The sequence below is a fragment of the Neurospora hispaniola genome (assembly GCF_033458365.1).
Source record: "Neurospora hispaniola strain FGSC 10403 chromosome Unknown B0T23scaffold_2, whole genome shotgun sequence".
Taxonomy (NCBI): domain Eukaryota; kingdom Fungi; phylum Ascomycota; class Sordariomycetes; order Sordariales; family Sordariaceae; genus Neurospora; species Neurospora hispaniola.
This window is the reverse complement of record NW_026944407.1, coordinates 3,672,820-3,691,124: the sequence shown is the minus strand read 5'-3', so window position 1 is coordinate 3,691,124 and position 18,305 is coordinate 3,672,820. Positions and strand designations below refer to the sequence as shown.

The 18,305-nt window shown below is 51.6% G+C and overlaps 5 protein-coding genes across 5 annotated transcripts; 2 read left to right on the top strand and 3 right to left on the bottom strand.

Moving 5' to 3' along the window:
* Positions 1-19: 19 nt before the first annotated feature.
* B0T23DRAFT_374734 (DNA photolyase, FAD-binding/Cryptochrome) lies at positions 20-2,045 on the bottom strand. Its single transcript, XM_062836863.1, has 2 exons — positions 2,023-2,045; positions 20-1,948 (listed from the first exon to the last, which is right to left on the bottom strand). The coding sequence occupies exon 2, from the start codon at positions 1,774-1,776 to the stop codon at positions 199-201; it is 1,578 nt and encodes a 525-aa protein (XP_062695900.1). The 5' UTR covers positions 1,777-1,948; positions 2,023-2,045; the 3' UTR covers positions 20-198.
* On the bottom strand, positions 1,954-3,378 carry B0T23DRAFT_89104 (uncharacterized protein). The gene is made up of 2 exons (XM_062841953.1): positions 3,094-3,378; positions 1,954-2,631 (listed from the first exon to the last, which is right to left on the bottom strand). Exons 1-2 carry the CDS (start codon positions 3,260-3,262, stop codon positions 2,135-2,137), a joined length of 666 nt encoding a protein of 221 aa, XP_062695899.1. The 5' UTR covers positions 3,263-3,378; the 3' UTR covers positions 1,954-2,134.
* Positions 3,379-9,394: 6,016 nt separating this feature from the next.
* B0T23DRAFT_89059 (HotDog domain-containing protein) lies at positions 9,395-10,670 on the bottom strand. Its single transcript, XM_062841952.1, has one exon. It carries the CDS (start codon positions 10,569-10,571, stop codon positions 9,579-9,581), a length of 993 nt encoding a protein of 330 aa, XP_062695898.1. The 5' UTR covers positions 10,572-10,670; the 3' UTR covers positions 9,395-9,578.
* Positions 10,671-12,055: 1,385 nt separating this feature from the next.
* B0T23DRAFT_89036 (geranylgeranyl-diphosphate geranylgeranyltransferase) lies at positions 12,056-14,449 on the top strand. The gene is made up of 3 exons (XM_062841951.1): positions 12,056-12,205; positions 12,277-13,203; positions 13,261-14,449. Exons 1-3 carry the CDS (start codon positions 12,186-12,188, stop codon positions 14,120-14,122), a joined length of 1,809 nt encoding a protein of 602 aa, XP_062695897.1. The 5' UTR covers positions 12,056-12,185; the 3' UTR covers positions 14,123-14,449.
* Positions 14,450-16,060: 1,611 nt separating this feature from the next.
* Positions 16,061-17,625, top strand: B0T23DRAFT_89005 (SUR7/PalI family-domain-containing protein). The gene is made up of 3 exons (XM_062841950.1): positions 16,061-16,410; positions 16,507-16,990; positions 17,150-17,625. The coding sequence occupies exons 1-3, from the start codon at positions 16,398-16,400 to the stop codon at positions 17,472-17,474; spliced, it is 822 nt and encodes a 273-aa protein (XP_062695896.1). The 5' UTR covers positions 16,061-16,397; the 3' UTR covers positions 17,475-17,625.
* Positions 17,626-18,305: the final 680 nt, after the last annotated feature.

The window sequence follows — 18,305 nt, the reverse complement described above, 5'->3', positions numbered from 1 at the left end:
TGCCCTCCGGCCTCCCCTCACCCACCCACTCACCCACCGCGGAACCCCGACCCGCGATATCCAGCCCAGCTACATATGATGGTGAGCGTACGCAGGCTGGTAAGGAAATGGCGAAGCAAAGTAAGAATAGTAGCCGTCCAAATGGTACGTGGTCATTACATTCGGCAACATACCAAACATAGTAGCAGCTGACGGATCCTATGCGTCAGTCTGGAATTGTGAGGCTACTTGTTGCTCGGAATGGTGATGATGTCCACCTAATCCCCCAGTTGGAGCATACCGGCCACGAAATCCTCCTCCTCCGCCTCTGCCCCGTCCGCCGCCACGGTAACCACCACCAATGCCGTAATACCCTTGAGACGCAGAATATCCGCCGCCTCCACCGCCACGACCTCCACGACCACCGCCACCTCCCCGGGTATAATCGTTGCCGCGGTGGGAGTGATGGTGGTTGTGCTGGTTGTGCTGGTGTGAGTGCGAGCGCCCACCATGGTTGCTTGATGACTGTGACCTGCCGCTACCCTGATAAGTCTGTTGCGCTTGGCCAGACCCTACAGCGGCACAATTAGACTCGGATGGTATGTTGCTGTCACCGGAACCGTCGGGACTGCCGCCAGAGCCAGAATGACCATCGCTACTACCCGGGCTTTCAGCGCTACCCTGGGCATCTCGAGTTTTGGTACCTCTTTTTCTGAAGAAGGGCCGTTTCTTGACCTTGGATGGCTTGTGGTCAAGGTTAAACTTTATAGGCTTGACCGGATCCGTAACCATGATGTTTCCCTCCAGGCCTGCCGTCTTCAGGTCCTCTTTGGAGGCTGTCCAAGCCTGGAAAACATTCTCGAGGTTCTCGAATTTTGCTACTTCGGGCACCCACGTCCGAACGTAGGTACCGTCCTTATCGTAGTCAAATGCCTGCTTGACTGGGTTGAAAATCCGAGCCGCGCCGCGAGGGTCGTTGCCCACACCGGCTACATATTGCCAGTTGGCCCAGTTGGAGGACACATCGTAATCCACGAGCAGCATCTCATACCACTCTGCGCCATATCTCCAGTCGATCTCCAAGTGCTTGGCGAGAAAGCTAGCAACATTTTGCCGTGTCCGGTTGGATGTGTAACCGGTGTGTATAAGCTCCCGTTGCGACGCATCGATAAGTCCCATGCCTGTGGTTCCGGCGTTGAACCTCGCAAGGATCTCCGAAACCTTTTCAGGAGTAGGTTCCTGTCCAGGCAACGCTATGCTCGTATTGGCAGTTCTCCACCCATACTTCTTATCTTCGCCTTCGTAATCGGTGTGCTTGCCGTTGAAGCCCTCTACGCGGAATAGCTTGTCACCATACTTTTGGTGACACAACCTCATGTAATCGCGCCATAAGAGTTCCATTCTGACGGTCTCTGTGCCTTGATTATCACCTTCACCAAAACCATCAGCCCCTTTGTACTTGGTGCCCGTTCCATCCTCGTAGGCCACCAAAGCGTGGTGGATCTGGCGAGCGGTGACGCATCCCTGTGCGAGGTACGCAGACAGCTTGGTACTGAAGTCCGGTCCAAGGAGGCCGTTCCTGGAGTCCTTGTAGCTTTTCATGCCTCCGCTCATGACGAGATGGTCGATTCGCTTATGAGCTGATGTCTCTCCGCCTCTGAACGGGTGGGATGATTCTGCCTTCTCCGGAAAGTCTGGCAGGTCCTCTAGGAAGTTCTTCACCGGCCTGACGACGGCGTCAACCAACTCCTCGCAGGTGCCTGGGATATTGAATGGTGGTTGCTGACTTGGAATCATGTCTATGTCGGGATATGCAGGCAAGGCCCCCTTTTCAGGTACTGGCAATGTCTTCCTTGCCTTCTCACGCAAGGGCTCTATTTGTTTTCGGTAGGTGGTGAAGACATCGGGGAGATCGTTGAGATGTGTAATACCCGTATCTCGACTGTAACTCGAGGATTAGTCAATCTATCTTTTTTAGGCCTTTCTTTAATCTTTGTCTTTTTCCTCGTTAAAATGCACCATGGGGGCAGGTGGAAAACCTACTCGTGGATAAGGTATTTCTCGTCATCCCATAGCTTGAAATCTATGCCACTTTTTGCACAAAAAGATGCCACAGTCTTCTCGTCACTCTTCTCCTCTGAGCCTTCGTGGCTTGTCATCCATACAGCTCCAACTTGGCATTCCTTTGCTTTGAGCCCTTCGACCAGAGACTTGATGACATCCTTGTATGGTCCGGCACGGACGAGGAGGTCACTGCCAATCGATTGAAGGCTTGTCTTGAGATCCCAAACCGACTCTGCCAGGAACTTGGCACGATATGGTCCACATCTTGCATACCCTCCAACGGCGCTTTTGGGGGCAGGATGTGGGTTTTCACTCCCCTTTGGAACAAAGCCGGAGAGGTCAATCTGTTGTGCAGGAAAGACGTACACGGGGAGAAGGTGTGAAAACCCGTGTTTCGACTCTGGATTGGCGAAGTGGTGGAATATGGGGTTGTCTGACAAGCGAAGCTCCCTGCGCATCGCATAAATGACAACCTTTGACTGTGCCATATTGGACAACAGGTAAGGATAGGGTCCCTAGAGATATCGGGGTTTCGTCTTGGCGTATGGGATGTTGAAACGTTCACCCAACCCAGCTGGATAGCGTAAGCTAAGTGATATCAGATGAAGCTAGACCAAGGTCAAGTGGATATATGGTTGTGTCAAGTTGATTTTGGGGTCGTCTGGTCAACCCGGCCGTGCTATGATGCGCCTTGACGTATGGAATTGAAGACTCGCAGGCTCTTGGGATGAAGACTGAACGGGTGCAAGTGTATGTTGTTAGGATGCCGATAATGATGAGGCACGAGACGATGTACCCGCGACCATCTGACGAGGAGGAGGGTATAGTCGACTCAAATATGCCTTCAAACAGCCGTGATGGAGCTAGAACTCGTATGCAGGCGTGTGGTAGATTGTGATGGGAAAGATGAAGCTGAGCAAGGACCCTGGTAGGCCGGGGAGACTAGTAGAGGAGATGGGGGGAGTGGAGGAGCACGAGAAGGATTTGTGACGACCGAGGACTGGTCCCGGGAACTAAGGGTATGCAACATCCGGACGATGGGGTACATACTGCGATGATGTATCTGTATCTGGAGAGATATGTCTGTCCAGTCCCTGCGAGGAAAGACCCTGGCAGCAGTTGGCACAAGGACATGATGAGCATCTGGTCGAGGGGCGAATCGTGACATGGATGACATGGCTGATTTCTCGCCGGCAGTCGATGCCCCTTTCCGAGCCATACTACGCCATACAGAGAGAGAGAGAGGGAGGGAGTACTACTGTAGTACCTCGAATAGCTAGACCGAAGTTAATTAGACGAAGGCCCCAGGAGTCTCCTCCGATGGACATGGCGATGTGTGGGGCCCAAGAGCACAGCGGGATCGTGAGATGCATCGATGGTGGACGGGAATCCATCATTGGTTTCCATTCCCCTCCAGGACCGCGGTTGCAAGTCAGGATGCAGGGTCCCTGTTCACTCCATTTCCACAGCGTCGTGGTTATCCGTGTGCAGTGGAGGAGGAGTGTGGACATCCATCGAAGTCAATGGCGGCAGACCTAGGTAAGCAGAAGGTGTCGCCATTCCATTGTCATTTCCCCGGCCGTTAACCGGTTGCCGGCCCAGACCATGACGCATCTGCATCCAGTAGTAGTCCAGGGGCAATATTACTATCTGCTAGCTCGCAGTCCTTCCTTCCCTTGGTACATACCTCTGGATTTGCCCCGTACATAGAGCTAAGGTACAATAGAAACATGTGCGAAGGAGCGAGAGACTAACAAGAATGGAGGAGGAAGGAAGGAAGGAAGGAAGCTGGCACCGGGCTGCTGAGGCTCTGATCGGATGAGACGAGAATCACATCTTTGTCCGTTTTAGGAAAGGACAAGTAGAAATGGCTTGCTCTGTGTGGTTGCGTGTGCGTGAACTGGAGGGAGCTACTATGGTGAGATGGGGCGGCGGGGCAGGGAACGGCGCGATCTCAACGACATGTCTTGGCACAGCGTGATCGGTTGGGCGCACTGTACGTATAATCCAAGTCAAGAAAATTCGACTGATGAAGGTGGGTCGCCAAGAATGGCAGGCCAGTCCCAACCAGAGGTAGGTTTTGTCCCTGGCAGAAGGCCTGTTGTTTGCCAAGATCCAGCCAAATCCTCGACAATCCTCCACACCTTTCCGCAACACTACGACTAAAAAGTAACCTTAACACCCACCCGCCCGGTGCGGACAACTCCAGACTCCCATTTCAGCTTCCTTCTCCCAAAGCTCAGCTTGGATCACAAGATGACGGACGTCGTAATAATCATGGGCACTTCGGAGGTCTATAAGTTTCCTTTTTTTTTCTTTTCTCACCCCCAGGTACCCATAAGTTTGACAAGGAGTATCTCAAGTCCCTGACTGGGTCGAATCCATCCTCGAACCTGCGGTAGGTTGGCTCAAGTTGGAAGAGGTATGGAGGCACCGAGCAAGGGACATGCCACCAACTGATAGTAGATGTTTTCCATCACAAAAACATCACAAAACCAAGCAATGTCGGTGAGGGCTTGCTCCACCCCGAAAGACCTCGCCAGCAACAGCGACCGAAGGAAAGATGGCTTTTTGGAAATTACCATCCAGACTCTCCGCCATGTCTCGTTCTCGCCGGCCTTTCTGCTGGGGTTGATATTGTGACTCGCGACCCTGCAACGCCCACAACGTGCTGCGGGTGCAACACCCACTAAGCGCCTCGCTGAGGTTATCCTAGAAGGAGCCCTTTCGGTAATTGCATTTCCTTCCTTTTCTTCCAACTAACTGCCGCGGATGCTGCTCCGTTTCTAGTGCAACCTCCTGCGTCAAGGTCCATCTCCACCAAGCTATCGATTTTCCGAGCAGCCTCTAAAGCCTCCTAGAAGCCTACTAAAGCAACACATTGCTCGGAAGAGAGACATTCCGGGGAAACATTGCCGATTGACGGGTCCCGGAACCTTCCGTCATATCTCTCGCCGGCTATTGACCCTGAGTCAATGGCAGTGACGGTGACGGTGCCCGTCTGAAGATATTAATCCACGCATGGCGTTCCTTGGTAGACCAGGTGAGCGCGGGTTCGGCTATTGTTCGGGCGTGATTACCAGTACCCTGACCAACGAGCTTTCATACGGTCCTTCTAGGCTTCAGAGGTCCTCATCAATGCTTCCATGTGCTTTTCAACTAAATGGTTCAGAGTCAGTCAAACATATGACCCCATTTCCTTGCCCGGTTATTGCGCCATTTTCTTTTTTTTTTGTCCCTTGAAAACATTTGAGGATCTTGAGCGTCTGGCTGGTGGGCTTACAGCGCACTGCTAAGATACTGTAGTGTAGCTGGAATTCGTTCAAGCGTTTATTATTTTTTGGTGTTCAGAAAACCTTATTGACCACAAACCCATGTCGGGAAAAGAACAGTGCAAAAACCGGTTAAAACGATGGACGAGGGCGTCCATGTACATGCTCTCTTGCAGACAAAGAACAACGGCGTGGTTACGACATCTTACACTAGTCAATCGCATTACGTTGGCAGTACGCCAACGATCACTGCCATGGTACCTATTACATGAATGGCACTGTAGCTCAAGCGGTTGTCGAAACCGCAGCGAAGCTTTCAGAGGCTTCGTTGAATGTGAACCCCCGCCGCTTGCATTTCGGACAGGACCTCTTCTCGTCTTCAAACAGTGTACTCATGTGATGCAGAGGTCCATCATCCGGGGCCCATCATTGAATCCCTTCAGTGACCCATTCGGCCGGTATTAATCAGTCTGAAAGACCTTGCCCATAGTGCTTCCTTCCGATTCGCCCATTGATCTCGAGATCAGATCCATTCATTTTCTCGACGCGGGCGACTTGGCAACTGAGACCCTTATCCCTAGCTTAAGATACGATCCAAATGAAGAAATTCAGGGTCGTCAAGTCCCCAGGTCCAATTTTTGCTAGACGTCAATCCCGAATCCCAACGGACTGGCAATGTCTCACATTGAATGGAGCCAGGAGCCATGCGAGTATAACATGTTTCGTATCACCGCAACGCGTGCCAGCGCAAGAAAATGATTACTTCGAATCACTTTGATACCAAGAAGGGCCGTTGGAATGGCTGACGCGTCAAATCCATCACTCCACTCCGTCCCCTAAACGGCAACTTGAGCTTGTGTCTCGGTATCCGGAGTTCACTTTTGGATTAGAACGTTGTCTAGAAGATCAGCACTCCCCTAATGGAAATCCTCAGCCTATTCTATGAGCAGGGCTGGTATGTAAGATCGGCAACCAGCATCTTCATTTGTACAACTGTTACAAACGCATATGAAGTACAGCGTACACGGCCGAACAAAGTTTACGAACAATATCACTGCAGTATGGCCAACTCAACCTACCGCCTATGGGTTTCCCATATGCCGTTTATGTTAACAGACCAACATCATCACGCGCTGAGGTTCATTCACTATTCGAGGCTTCAAACGTCATTCGCTGATTTGGTGGCGGCAGTGAGGGATGGCGTTCCGATGATATTTAACGTCTGCCTCTGTGATGTATTCTAACGTTACTTTTTCCGAGGATCGTTAACATACATCCAATTGCTTTGCCCTTTCTTACCACGAGGAACAACAGCCCGATACTATGACTACACATACCACTCGAAAATGAGTCGAAATGTCGGTCTGATTGATTCGGATTTGTAGACAAAGTTTTCCAAGGTCAGGCGAAGAGGATTTCTACTATTTTCCTCATTGTGGAAAATTTCCGAAGGAGCACAAAGGCATTGGTTTCGAAGTAAACTACACACCCAAAACCTAATCAACCTACTGTAACAGAAAGAAGGAGATGTCTCAGGAGAAGACGATTCGGTGTGGAATTTCCAATAACACGCAAGTGTCCTGCCGTGTACATTTGTCTCTTGACGTTGTTTCTCCGAGAAAAACCGCCGCCATGGAAGCAGACTCTTTGCCTTCCATTGGTCTTACTGCAGTCAAAGAAGAGACAAGATAGACAACGTGCATTCCTACTCACGACTCTTGTTGCGAAATCACGTTCTCGGCCCATCAACGGTCCTCATAGTCGTCACAGGGCTCTCTGATCCACATTTTTTCGCAAGCATACGCTCATCGATCACAAAATGCACGGTTCGATGAACCCCCGCAACCAATTCCTCGTCACAGAACAGACTCGTTGAATCAGACCCTTCTCTTCGTTCCCCGATCTCCCTATTTGAGTGTGACTTCCCTCATCAGCACGTGCGCCAACCCGTGGGGCCTCTTGGAGCCATTCACCCCGAATCCAGCATGTCAAGGGACCCTATTGTTACATAGCAAACTGGAAAAGCTAATGCCGCTACGTACACGTGTACTATGTACGTTGCCTTTCCCGGCTCGGCAACGGGGCTCCCCAGCCACACATTACGCCGTATCTACATACTGTGCAGTTTAACATACCGTACGTGACGCCGTGAGGTTACAAGAGACTGGGGAATGCTTACCGAGGGATCATCATCGCCTCGTCGTCGGTCGAGGGACATGGCAGGGGAAAAGGTCCCCTAATTCACATAGGTGAGCAGGGTCGTGGGTAAAGTAAACCGTTCTCTTACCCCTCTGTCTCTATCTCAAACCTGCCATAGTCATCGCTCTACCCACTCGGCCGCTGCTATTGTCTACCTTCTCATCAAGGTCGAAGCAAAGACGACAGGAATTGTTATACAAGCTTCCCGTACGACTTGTGATGCCTGAAGCCGAGTCGGAGCCGAGCGAAATCCATTCGCAGAGCCCGCCCGCAAAGGCCCTCGTTAAAGATCCCGTAAATGGGCCGGATGGATCCCCACGGTTTATTACTAACAAAGGTAACTGATCGGCAATCCCAGGTCGGGGACTAGGGACTAGAAAGTCGGAATTCCGTCCTCTGCTCTTTATGGGTGAGGGTGATGAGAGAGAGAGCCTCTATCCGCTATATCGCTCCAGCTGCTAGGATGGGTAGAAGGACCATTTGAAAGTGAAGCGAACGAAATGATGGAGTCCATTCTCAATCTTTGGCTCCATCTCTCTACCGCTCTTTTTTTTCTTTATCGTCTCTTTCTTGTTTTTGACCCCCCCACCCCCTCACTTTCTCCAGGCTCCAGCAACCTCGGCTTGCAAGGTATCAACATGAACAGCAACATGTTTTCCATTGTAGAAGGCTTGATACCTTCACTGGCCTCGCCCGTACCCAAGACCCAGTCTGATAACGGACAATCGTCCATGGCCCGTGATTGGCGTTACCCCAAAGTCCCCTTGCTCATATTGAGTGGTCTCGAGGTTTTCGGTGAAAGAATATCCCGCTAGTGTAGAGCCGGTCCCTTTGATACATAATTGCGAGATCATCATGGCCTGATGTTGGATCTTTTTGGAGGGCCCGTTGACTGCCCCAGTCCTTCAAGTGGATGAATCGTAATCACGGCCAATTGTCCGTAGCTTGTGATTGGCTGTATCCTGCGGGTTGGGGAGGTTGAGGGACGTGGAGTAAATTGGAACTTGGAGTCTTGGACAAGGAAAAAGGTCTTGGCTTCTTGGCTAGACCGGAGTCAAAGTTCCCGCTCCCCCAACGAACCCGACGACGAGTGCTGGTGAGTTTGGAAACCCGTAAGGGCGGTCCCGGTCCGGCCCGGTCCTCTACCAACACCCCTATTCACTGTTTCGGTGACTACCACGAAATTGGACATTGGGAAGTGAAGAGAACGAAACAAGGCGAACAGTCAAAGTCAAAATCACTGGCTTATCAATCAACCACTGTGTAAAATACACTAACTACACTAGAGTTACCGTTTCTTATCATCCAACCCGGATTCGATCTCCATGCTGTTCTGTCCAATCATGAGGTCTGCCTGCCACGTTGCGGCGTCGCTTGCAGGTCATTCTATACACTAGAAGTAATCGGTAGAATAGTTTGGGGATGAATTCGGCTTGGATGTCCGGTTGTGAAGGTCTCCAGGAGACCAACATGGCTGTTTACGAACTGGCTATTGGGGGGTACCGTAAACCACTCCGAGCATCTCGCTGCTCAAGCTTACAAAAGACTCTTCTATGAAAGCGGACACGGTGAAGCAAGGCAGGATGCAGCGAAAAGAGGGTCGAGTGACTTGAGTCTCCCCCTGGAGGCATTTGAGGGTGAAGCAGGGTGCCTCTGGTAGTCAGAAGATACCTGATGTGTACATGGGAGGAATCCATCGAGAATGTGAGATGAGTTAGGAGTTGGGTTATGACTTTACTCGAATGGGCAATATTTAGAGGTTGGTTGAGTAAGCGGGAAAAGTCATGGGGTATCCAAATCCAAGCTATTGAGAGAGAGAAAGAGATAAGACTGAAGCCGAGGCTGATGATGATTACCCTATCTATTCTTTGGATAGGTATATTCGTGTTATCAGGGATTCGATTACAATACCTCTCTGTGAAGTCTAGCGGTCTATATGCTCGCTCCAATTATGTCTAATGAAGTACAAACGAAACCAAGGCAAGAGCACGCTTCTGGAGAAACCGGAGAAGCAGTGCAACCGGGCAAGACAAATAAACATAGATAGACACCTCCCGCTCCTACTTAGAAACGAGCATTCTCACCCTGATCAGCCAATCCGCTAACCGTCAATCCTCCCTTCCCGCTCTTCCCCTTTCCACCCACAAACAAAGCCTCCGCAACAACGGTTGCCTTGCCCGTCTTCGCATCATGTATCGACGCATCCAGGAAGATCTTGTAGTGGCTTTTGCCGCGCTCCTTCTCCGGCAGCTCGTCGTCGCTCCTTGGTTTGACACGAATGACGTAGAACTTGGTAGCGTTCGTAGTCGACACGTAGTTCAGCTTCAAGTTCGCCGTCAGTCCAGACCGGCCACCCCACTTCTTGAACGCCGCGCGGCCGCAGCTCTCGTCGAGGAGAGTCGCCAGACAGCCGCCGTGCACGACGCCGGGCCAGCCTGTGGTGGCGGGGCCGAAGAAGATGACGCTGACGCACTCACCCGAGTCCTTGTTGTAGAAGACGCGGTGGTAGCCGCCGATACCCTTTGAGCCGGCCATTGCGCCGGCCGAGATGTGCTGTGCCCGGTGCTCCGGGCTAAGCGTCTCGTATGCGTCCCATGACTCCCAAGCTGGGTCGGCTTGAAGTTCCTGGACAATTTTTAGGTTTTCCGCTTGCCGGTGGATGATCTTGGTCTCCATGAGGTCAAGCTCAGAGCCCGGAACCAGAGGGGGCGGGGGAGAAACGATCGCTCTGAAGCCGAGGCCGAAGACGGCGCCGAAGAGGAGGAGAGACCCATAGCCGATAATCTTCCATACACGACTGCGCTTCTTGGGCTGAGGGGCGAGCTCGGGCTGTGGATGAATGGGCTGTGGCTGAGGCGGCTCAATTTGGCGCCATGACTGCGAAGTCGAAAGGAGCCGGAGTTGATGTGGTACTGGTGAGTAAGTTGTTGGAAGAGTCTTGCACGATCCCCTGAAACCGATCACAGAAGCGCGTGGAGTGGCTGTTGAGGGTTGCGCTAGTGCCACGGCCAAAACCCGGCGCTGCTGTTGAGGGTTGCACCGTATTCTGGAAGCCATGCTTCTCTTTCTATAAAACGGTTCCTGATCACCTTTCCGCTTCTGTGATGGGGCAGACGGGATGACGACGACGGAGAAGACGCGGAGTCGGGGCAACCACAGAGACAATCCAGGGGTACGATGGTGGCCACAGGGGTTTCAGGATGCCTGTCCCAGGGGCCAGGGTTCCGGGTTCAAAGAGTGTTCTGGACCTTTCAGTTACAGTTGCTGATTATGGCTGGATGAGACCGAGAAAAGGCGTCGGTCGTCCTGAGTACGTAGTGTAGTAAGATTGGGCCACGATGGTGTTGCGTTGCTGTTGCCGAGCCTGGGTCGACACGGTTGAATTGCCCTGGCTGACTTGCGCCGACCATCTCCGGCTCCTGTGATTGGCCAATTCCCCGGACGGATCTCCGGGGCTGCCGTCTCGGCAAGGGTCTGTGCATTGTGCATCAAGGTCTCCGGGGAGATCCACCACTGAAAGAGTGCCTGTCTGTGCTGTGCAGTCTGTGCCTGAGAGTTCGATGCTGTGCTCCCGATCATCACAGGGTTCTCTGCCATCTCAATCGACGCCGGGACCTTTTTTTTTTTTTTTTTTTCACCATCACCAAACTCATCTCCAGCTTCAACCGCCCGTCAGTTACTAGTTATCACACCCCACCCCAACGCTCACTCAAGGATCGGCCGGCCCAGTACCACTTTCTGGGTCTCTGCTGCATGATAGTGCGCGTCACATATGCGACGTCCTTTGATTGCACAAAATTTCCCTGATCGCCGCACGAGCTGTCGATAGCCGAGCACAACCATAGAGATCAGATGGATTGAGTAATGAACTCGTCCTGTCATCTCAAGCTCACGCACATGAGAAAGCGCTCTGGAGAAGAACCGACCGTACTTTCATTGTTCGGATGACAGGCTTTGCTTCTGTCTGTCTGTCAGATGTAGACCGGACATGACATCACAAGTGCACGTCTTTGCTTAGTGAGAGCAGTGTTTACTTAGCACGCGATGTACTGTGTAGGCAGCGCAACAACCGAATGGGACTCTTCCAGCAAAAGAGTCAGACTTGTCGCTTAAGTTGGGCTCTCGGGCATGAAGCAATCAGAATGCCTACCTTATCGTTTTTCTTTTCTTTTTTGGTTATCCGCGATGGCCCGTTGGCGTACTTCCCCTCCCGGGCCTACCAACTTCCCCATTTATTCCAATGCTTGGCAAGCGGACGCACTTCCGATGTTTCTCCCGGCCTCTGGATCTGAACATCATGGGAGCTCCAACAGTCTCGGATCCTGGAACTGCCGTGGTCGACGTGGCCGTTCCCAAGTCTCCGTCGACTCGATGCTCTTCTCGATTCCATTGTCCCTGGCATATATTTGAAGTGGCCTAGTTCTTCCTTTTTCTCTCCTGATCCTCTTCTATCAGAGTCTCTGCTCTGGACTCATTCGACGTGTCGGTTGCGTCTCTTAGCAATCCGGGCCTTTCACAGTAGGACAAAGCCAGATCGACGCCCCAGCGCCAACCTCCATAGGTTTCTTTCTCATATGCACAGGTCTTGCTTCATCTCTCATGACAAGATAGGCTTCTACGTCCACGGCTCTATATGACAATAGCGCCAACAAGCTATAGAGACTGCCCAAGATGTACGACTATGCTTTTGTGTGAGTACCAGATCTGAAAGCCACCACCCTTTAGTCCTGGGAAACATCATTGCTGATGAGATACATGATAGTCACTTAAAATTCACGGTACCCGTGGCGGTACTTCTCACCGCTATCGCCTATCCTATTCTCAACAGGATACATCTCATTCAAACAGGCTTCCTCGTCTTCGTCGCCTTTACCGCCGCTCTGCCATGGGATGCCTACTTGATTAAGCAAAAAGTATGGTCTTACCCACCAGAAGCCATTGTTGGGCCGCGTTTGCTTGGAATCCCCTTTGAAGAGCTGTTCTTCTTCGTGATACAGACTTACATCACGTCGCTCGTGTACATCCTCTTCAACAAACCGGTGCTGCACGCGTTGCACCTCAACAATCAACAAAACCCGCCAGCATGGATGAGGGTTGCCAAGGTTACCGGCCAGGTAGTCCTCGTAGCCTTGTCGGTGTGGGGATGGAAGGCCGCTCAGGTTCATCAGGAAACAAGCTATCTCGGCTTGATCCTTGTTTGGGCTTGTCCGTTCTTACTGGCTATCTGGACCCTCGCTGGGCGCTTCATTCTCAGCCTACCATGGTACGCGACGGTGCTTCCGATGTTCCTACCCACCTTCTATCTTTGGGCGGTAGACGAGTTTGCCTTGCACAGGGGTACTTGGTCCATCGGATCGGGGACGAAGCTCGATTTTTGTCTGTTTGGCAAGTTGGACATTGAAGAAGCCACGTTCTTCCTGGTGACCAACATGCTCATCGTTGGCGGTATGGCCGCGTTCGATCAATATCTGGCCGTCATTTACGCTTTCCCAACTCTGTTCCCCAAGGTCAACCGGTATCCGACACCTCACATGCTTCTTCAAAGCCGTCTTATCAACACTTCCAGGTACGATCTTGAGCGCATTGAGGGCCTGAGAGAAGCGGTCGAGAGACTGCGCCTGAAGAGCAGGAGTTTTTACCTGGCCAATTCGCTCTTTTCTGGTCGACTCCGCATTGACCTGATCCTGCTGTAAGTACCCATTCAGCCTGATCAAAGTTCCGGACTTGAATTAACAAACCATTTCAGGTACTCCTTCTGTCGCCTGGCTGATGATCTAGTCGACGACGCCAAATCCCGCCGCGAGGTCTTGTCCTGGACCGCGAAGCTGAACCACTTCCTTGATCTGCACTACAAGGACTCGGACGCCACCGAGGACCCCAAGAAAAAAGGGGAGCGAATCGACGCCTACATCAAGACAGCGTTCCCTCCCTGTGCCTACCAAGCCCTCCACCTCCTGCCCACTCACATTCTTCCTCCCAAGCCTCTGTACGATCTCATCAAGGGTTTCGAGATGGACTCACAATTCACCTTCCACGGTACTTCCGACTCTACGGATCTCCAATACCCCATCGCCGACGACAAGGACCTTGAGAACTACGCTATCTATGTCGCCGGCACCGTCGGCGAGCTCTGCATCGCCCTCATCATCTACCACTGCCTGCCAGACATGTCGGACACTCAGAAGCGCGAGCTCGAGACCGCCGCGTGCCGGATGGGCATCGCGCTGCAGTACGTCAACATCGCTCGCGACATCGTCGTCGACGCTCGTATCGGGCGCGTTTACTTGCCTACCACCTGGCTCAAGAAGGAAGGGTTGACGCACAAGATGGTCTTGGAGAACCCCGAGGGTCCCGAGGTCATTGAGCGGATGAGAAGACGGCTTTTGGAAGATGCGTTTGAGCTGTATGGGGGCGCGAGGCCTGAGATGCAACGGATACCGAGCGAGGCTAGGGGCCCGATGATTGGTGCCGTTGAAAATTATATGGCGATTGGAAGGGTGTTGAGGGAGAGGAAGGAGGGGACGGTGTTTGTGAGGAAGGAGGGGAGGGCTACGGTCCCGAAGCGAAGGAGGTTGAGCACGCTGTTGAGGGCGTTGTATGAGCAGTAGATGATGGTGGTGGTGGTGATGGTGGTTGGTGGTGTTAGGCTAGTTTGATGTGGTGTGGTCCGGCATAGAAGGTTTGATGACTTAAGAGTTCCTTTTGTTGTCTGTATATATCGTCCTCTTTATGTATAGAGAAAAGCTGATGACTCGTGGGAAATTATATGAGATGTTAGAATCCTGGAAGAAGTGCGAGTGAACAATGAGGGTTGAGACCCAGGTGGTTCAGATAAGATGAGGCGATATCAGGATGTGGTCGAGACTGAGCACATTCCGGATGGTGGATATTGATTACTTGCAGTGCGGTGCGCTGCATAGTTATGTGCGATTTACACCCTCGTGCGTGCCAGAGGTGCTTCCAAATTGCAGGTGTATTTATTCGGGTATGCTGCCTAATGGATAGAGGCATGTATTTACTTGAAATTCAGAACTTACAGGTGAGTACCTGACTTGACGATTTATTCATCTCCGTATCCGAAGCTTCATATCCGTAATACCTGTCTTCTAAGAGGAATTTTTAATAGATAACTTTCAGGGAAGCCCAAACTTGTACACTATAAACAGTGATCTCCGTGGTTAGTTACGTTGATGCAAGGCCGAAAACACAATATGACTTTGAAACAAGTTAAACAAACTTCTCAAGACAGATCTCCTAACACATGTTGCACAACCACGATTTTTACCGTGTTCCACAATATTCGCCAAAGCTGACCACGAGGGCAGCGATCTGTGTCAGTTTGACTTACATCACTTGCATCTCGTTCGACGACCGAAAACTTGTTGACCCACAAGGCTGCCAACACTGTATTCAAAACGCTTCTGGACACTCCAGAAACTGTCACGAGTTCTGTTCCGCAAGTGTACACATACGGCATCACCTAATAATCTCTTGGATGTCTCGTATACTTCCTTCTTTTTCCTTGGCAGATAGCTTGTCGTCGGCTTCGGCAAGTGTAACCGTTCATCAAACCCACCTGCTTAGCTTCTGGGCGAAAGGCAGAAACAAAGATAAGAAAGGTTCAGTGGAATAGACCAATGAAGATCATATGAAGTCTTCCATTCGGAGTTTGATAGTAATTGTCCAACATTACTACACTACTTGGCGTGGTACCCCATTCCGGACGCTGTCGCCGATTCGGATGCGAGGCATGACTTAATGGAAAGATGGAGGGAGGAAGAGAGGATGACGTCGGCGGCGCAGGAGAGAAAAGGTCCAGTCCATGACGGAAAGATGAGGTGGTCAATGCTCTCTGTGTACGGGCTATGTGGAGCAATGGGCATTATAAAAGGGATAAGTGGGGCCATTTACTTTCTCTTTTAGGAAGACGGGTCGCAGTGACGTCCAGCCAGGTCGCTGCCGCAGGGCAGGGGGTGCTTGAAGGCCTGCACTGCCCTGGTGCAGTGTGCACTGCGGCGGGACTGCACTGCAGGAGCGGGTTCCCGCAAACAGCATTTGATGGTCGGCATCTGCCATGAGCTCTGGGCGCTGCGTCATGCATCGTCCGTTGTCCCCACCAAGCAGACGTGATGATTGTCACTCTCAAAAGTTCGACAACCACAAAGCCTTCATTCTGACCCGTTCATATGATGATCAGTGGGTAGGGTAGAGGTAGGCTCAGCTTGATGGGAAGTCAATGAGACCAAGGGATTGGATTCTGTACGTACGTCGGTTCGGGTGCTACCCCGAATGTCTTGATCTGAGGTTGGAAGACCCTTTCCTGATCTGCCACAGTCCCATCCATCCCTTCAACATTCCCACATAAAACCCTCCAGCCGCACTAATTTCCAGCTCTATATTTTGATGTCTTTGAACTTGACCCTTATTCCATCCAGAACGGAAGTAATACACTGTGATACCCCAGAGCCGTTCATCGTGATAAGTCGTTGGGTGGTAGAACCACCTTGATCTGTTATCATTTTCCCACTTACTTATACTCTCCCCGTCCCTTCGGATACCCAGCGAACATACCTATCCAACGCATTTCTTTCAGCCACAACTGAAACCTATCTAAACCGCGGTTGCTTTCATCACTTGTCTTGGGTCAGTACATAAGGCGGTACAAGTAGGTGCACTGCATCGACGACGTAAGTCGATCCGATCCGGGCCCCTCTTCCACTTTTCTTTGATCCTGCCGTCCCTCTCACCGATATCTTGACTAACACTTACGGTACACCGTGACTATAACAGCATTCCTAACCTTTAAACCTAATAACACCCTACTCTTCCTGTTACAACCATTATTATCAACCTAGAAGTCTTTACAGACAACAGTTCATCAAGATGAACAAAACTCGTAAGTTGATACTACTTGCCGTCCCGCTTACCATCTTCAACCACATGATCCCCTCCCCAACAGGTAACTAACCGGTCTTCCCCCACCAAAACACAGGCCCCCTCCTCGCCCTACTCTCCCTCTTCTTCATCGCCATCTCCCTCATCCTCCTATGGTTTGTCATCCTCTCCGGCATCACGCGGACCTCGCCCCTTCGACAGACCTACTTCCTCCGCGCCGACACCAGCGGCATCAGCGGCGCCCGCGACGTCTCACAATGGACCTACTTCAAGGTGTGCGGCCTCAACAACCTGGACTGCGGCCCCGCCCGTCCTGCGCTGCCTCTCGGTGATGCCTGGGATAGCAACCCTACTGGTGCGCCCGCTGGTCTTACGGGCAAGTATGGCGGACATACGACCAGCCATTACTTCTGGTACATGTGGCGTTTCGGCTGGGTCTTCTTCCTGCTTGCGCTCCTCTTCGAGACTTTGGCTTTCTTCTCGGGCTTCTTGGCTTGTTTGGGACGCGTGGGCGCTGCGGTGTCGGGAATGATTGCTTCTTTGGCGCTGGTTATGTTGAGTATCGCCGTTGCTTTGATGACGTATGTGTTTGCTCCCCAACTACCCTTTCCCACCTGTTCCCCCTCTCCTCCCCACCCCAATTCTTCTTCCCCGCACCCCTACACTAGACCCCAACAAATCGTCGGCAACAGAGAGACATGGAAGTCATCATGTAACTAACTAACTGACCCCCTTCACAGCGCCACCTTCGTTAAAATGCGCAACCATTTCCACCGCGACGGCCGCGAGGCCCACCTCGGCCGGTACGCCTTCGGCTTCGCCTGGGGCGCCTGGGCCGCTTTAGCCATCAGCACCGTCTTGTTCCTTTTGGCTATGCTCAAACGCGACAAGAACCACTATGTCAACCGCCGCGCCACTTATGCTACCAACGGTCACGATCACGTTGTCGCCGACGGCCCCGTGACGGGCCCTAGCGAGGGAAGAAAACGTGGCGTTTTCAACTGGGGCCGCCGTAGCAACAGTGGCAAGTCCTTCGATGGACGGAGGGTTAAGGATGACTACTAAATGCAATGCGCAACTACACAGCGAGCAAACCGGTCATACCGCCATCGCCGGCGCCGCCGGTAATGAGCGGTGGTCCGGCGCCGGCACCGGCGTTGGGAACGGCGATTCTGGATCATTCAAATGCGCATCCGTATGCACCTTACCGACCGCCCCGTCTTGCGAGATCAGGTCTGGCGGCTTAAAACCGATGAGTTAAACAAACAAGAAGAAAAGAAAAGAAAAAAAAATAAAATAAAAAGGGACGAGAAAGGAACACGTAAAGAGGAGATGCCTGTTAGTCGGACGGACATTTGGACTTGTGATGTATGGTGGCAAGATGGTTGCAGCTTTAACGAGAGACAAAACTGACGAGTCTTGTGATGATGAAATGAAAATGAGAGATGATACCTTTTGGGAGGGGGCGGAACGTTTGTTTTTACTTGGATTTGGTTCTTTTTCTGAAGGAAAGTTTGACGAAGGAAGAAAGAGGAAGAGACTGAGATTCACCTTGTAAAGGCGCGAGCCCTTTTCCTTGATCGGCGGTTCTTAATAGTCTCTTTGGCATTCGATGTCCTATGCCACCTTTAATTAATTAATACCTTATGATTGCATTGACCGATTCATGCGTGCTGTGTGAAGTTGTGGTGGCTGAATAAACCGGTATTTGGATGACTTGTGAAGATCAATGTACCAATAGGAACATGTTTGCATGACCAAACAACCACGGAATGGTGTCAACGGCGCTTCGACCCCCGACAAAGTATCGGAACGCCCAATTCATGAATATGATATTACCTCCACGCACAGTGTGATATATTGGCAGAACCTGGAAAGAGCGACCCGCTTGGCATA

Excerpts from the sequence above, each read along its gene's own strand:
- B0T23DRAFT_89036 (XM_062841951.1), top strand. The coding sequence starts at position 12,186 with ATGTACGACTATGCTTTTGT. Across the intron at positions 12,206-12,276 it reads ATGTACGACTATGCTTTTGT|TCACTTAAAATTCACGGTAC; the intron begins GTGAGTACCAGA and ends GATACATGATAG. Across the intron at positions 13,204-13,260 it reads CGCATTGACCTGATCCTGCT|GTACTCCTTCTGTCGCCTGG; the intron begins GTAAGTACCCAT and ends AAACCATTTCAG.
- B0T23DRAFT_89059 (XM_062841952.1), bottom strand. The coding sequence starts at position 10,571 with ATGGCTTCCAGAATACGGTGCAACCCTCAACAGCAGCGCCGGGTTTTG.
- B0T23DRAFT_89005 (XM_062841950.1), top strand. Across the intron at positions 16,991-17,149 it reads ATCGCCGTTGCTTTGATGAC|CGCCACCTTCGTTAAAATGC; the intron begins GTATGTGTTTGC and ends CCCCCTTCACAG.
- B0T23DRAFT_89104 (XM_062841953.1), bottom strand. The coding sequence starts at position 3,262 with ATGGCTCGGAAAGGGGCATCGACTGCCGGCGAGAAATCAGCCATGTCA. Across the intron at positions 2,632-3,093 it reads GATACAGATACATCATCGCA|CTTACGCTATCCAGCTGGGT; the intron begins GTATGTACCCCA and ends GATATCACTTAG.
- B0T23DRAFT_374734 (XM_062836863.1), bottom strand. The coding sequence starts at position 1,776 with ATGATTCCAAGTCAGCAACCACCATTCAATATCCCAGGCACCTGCGAG.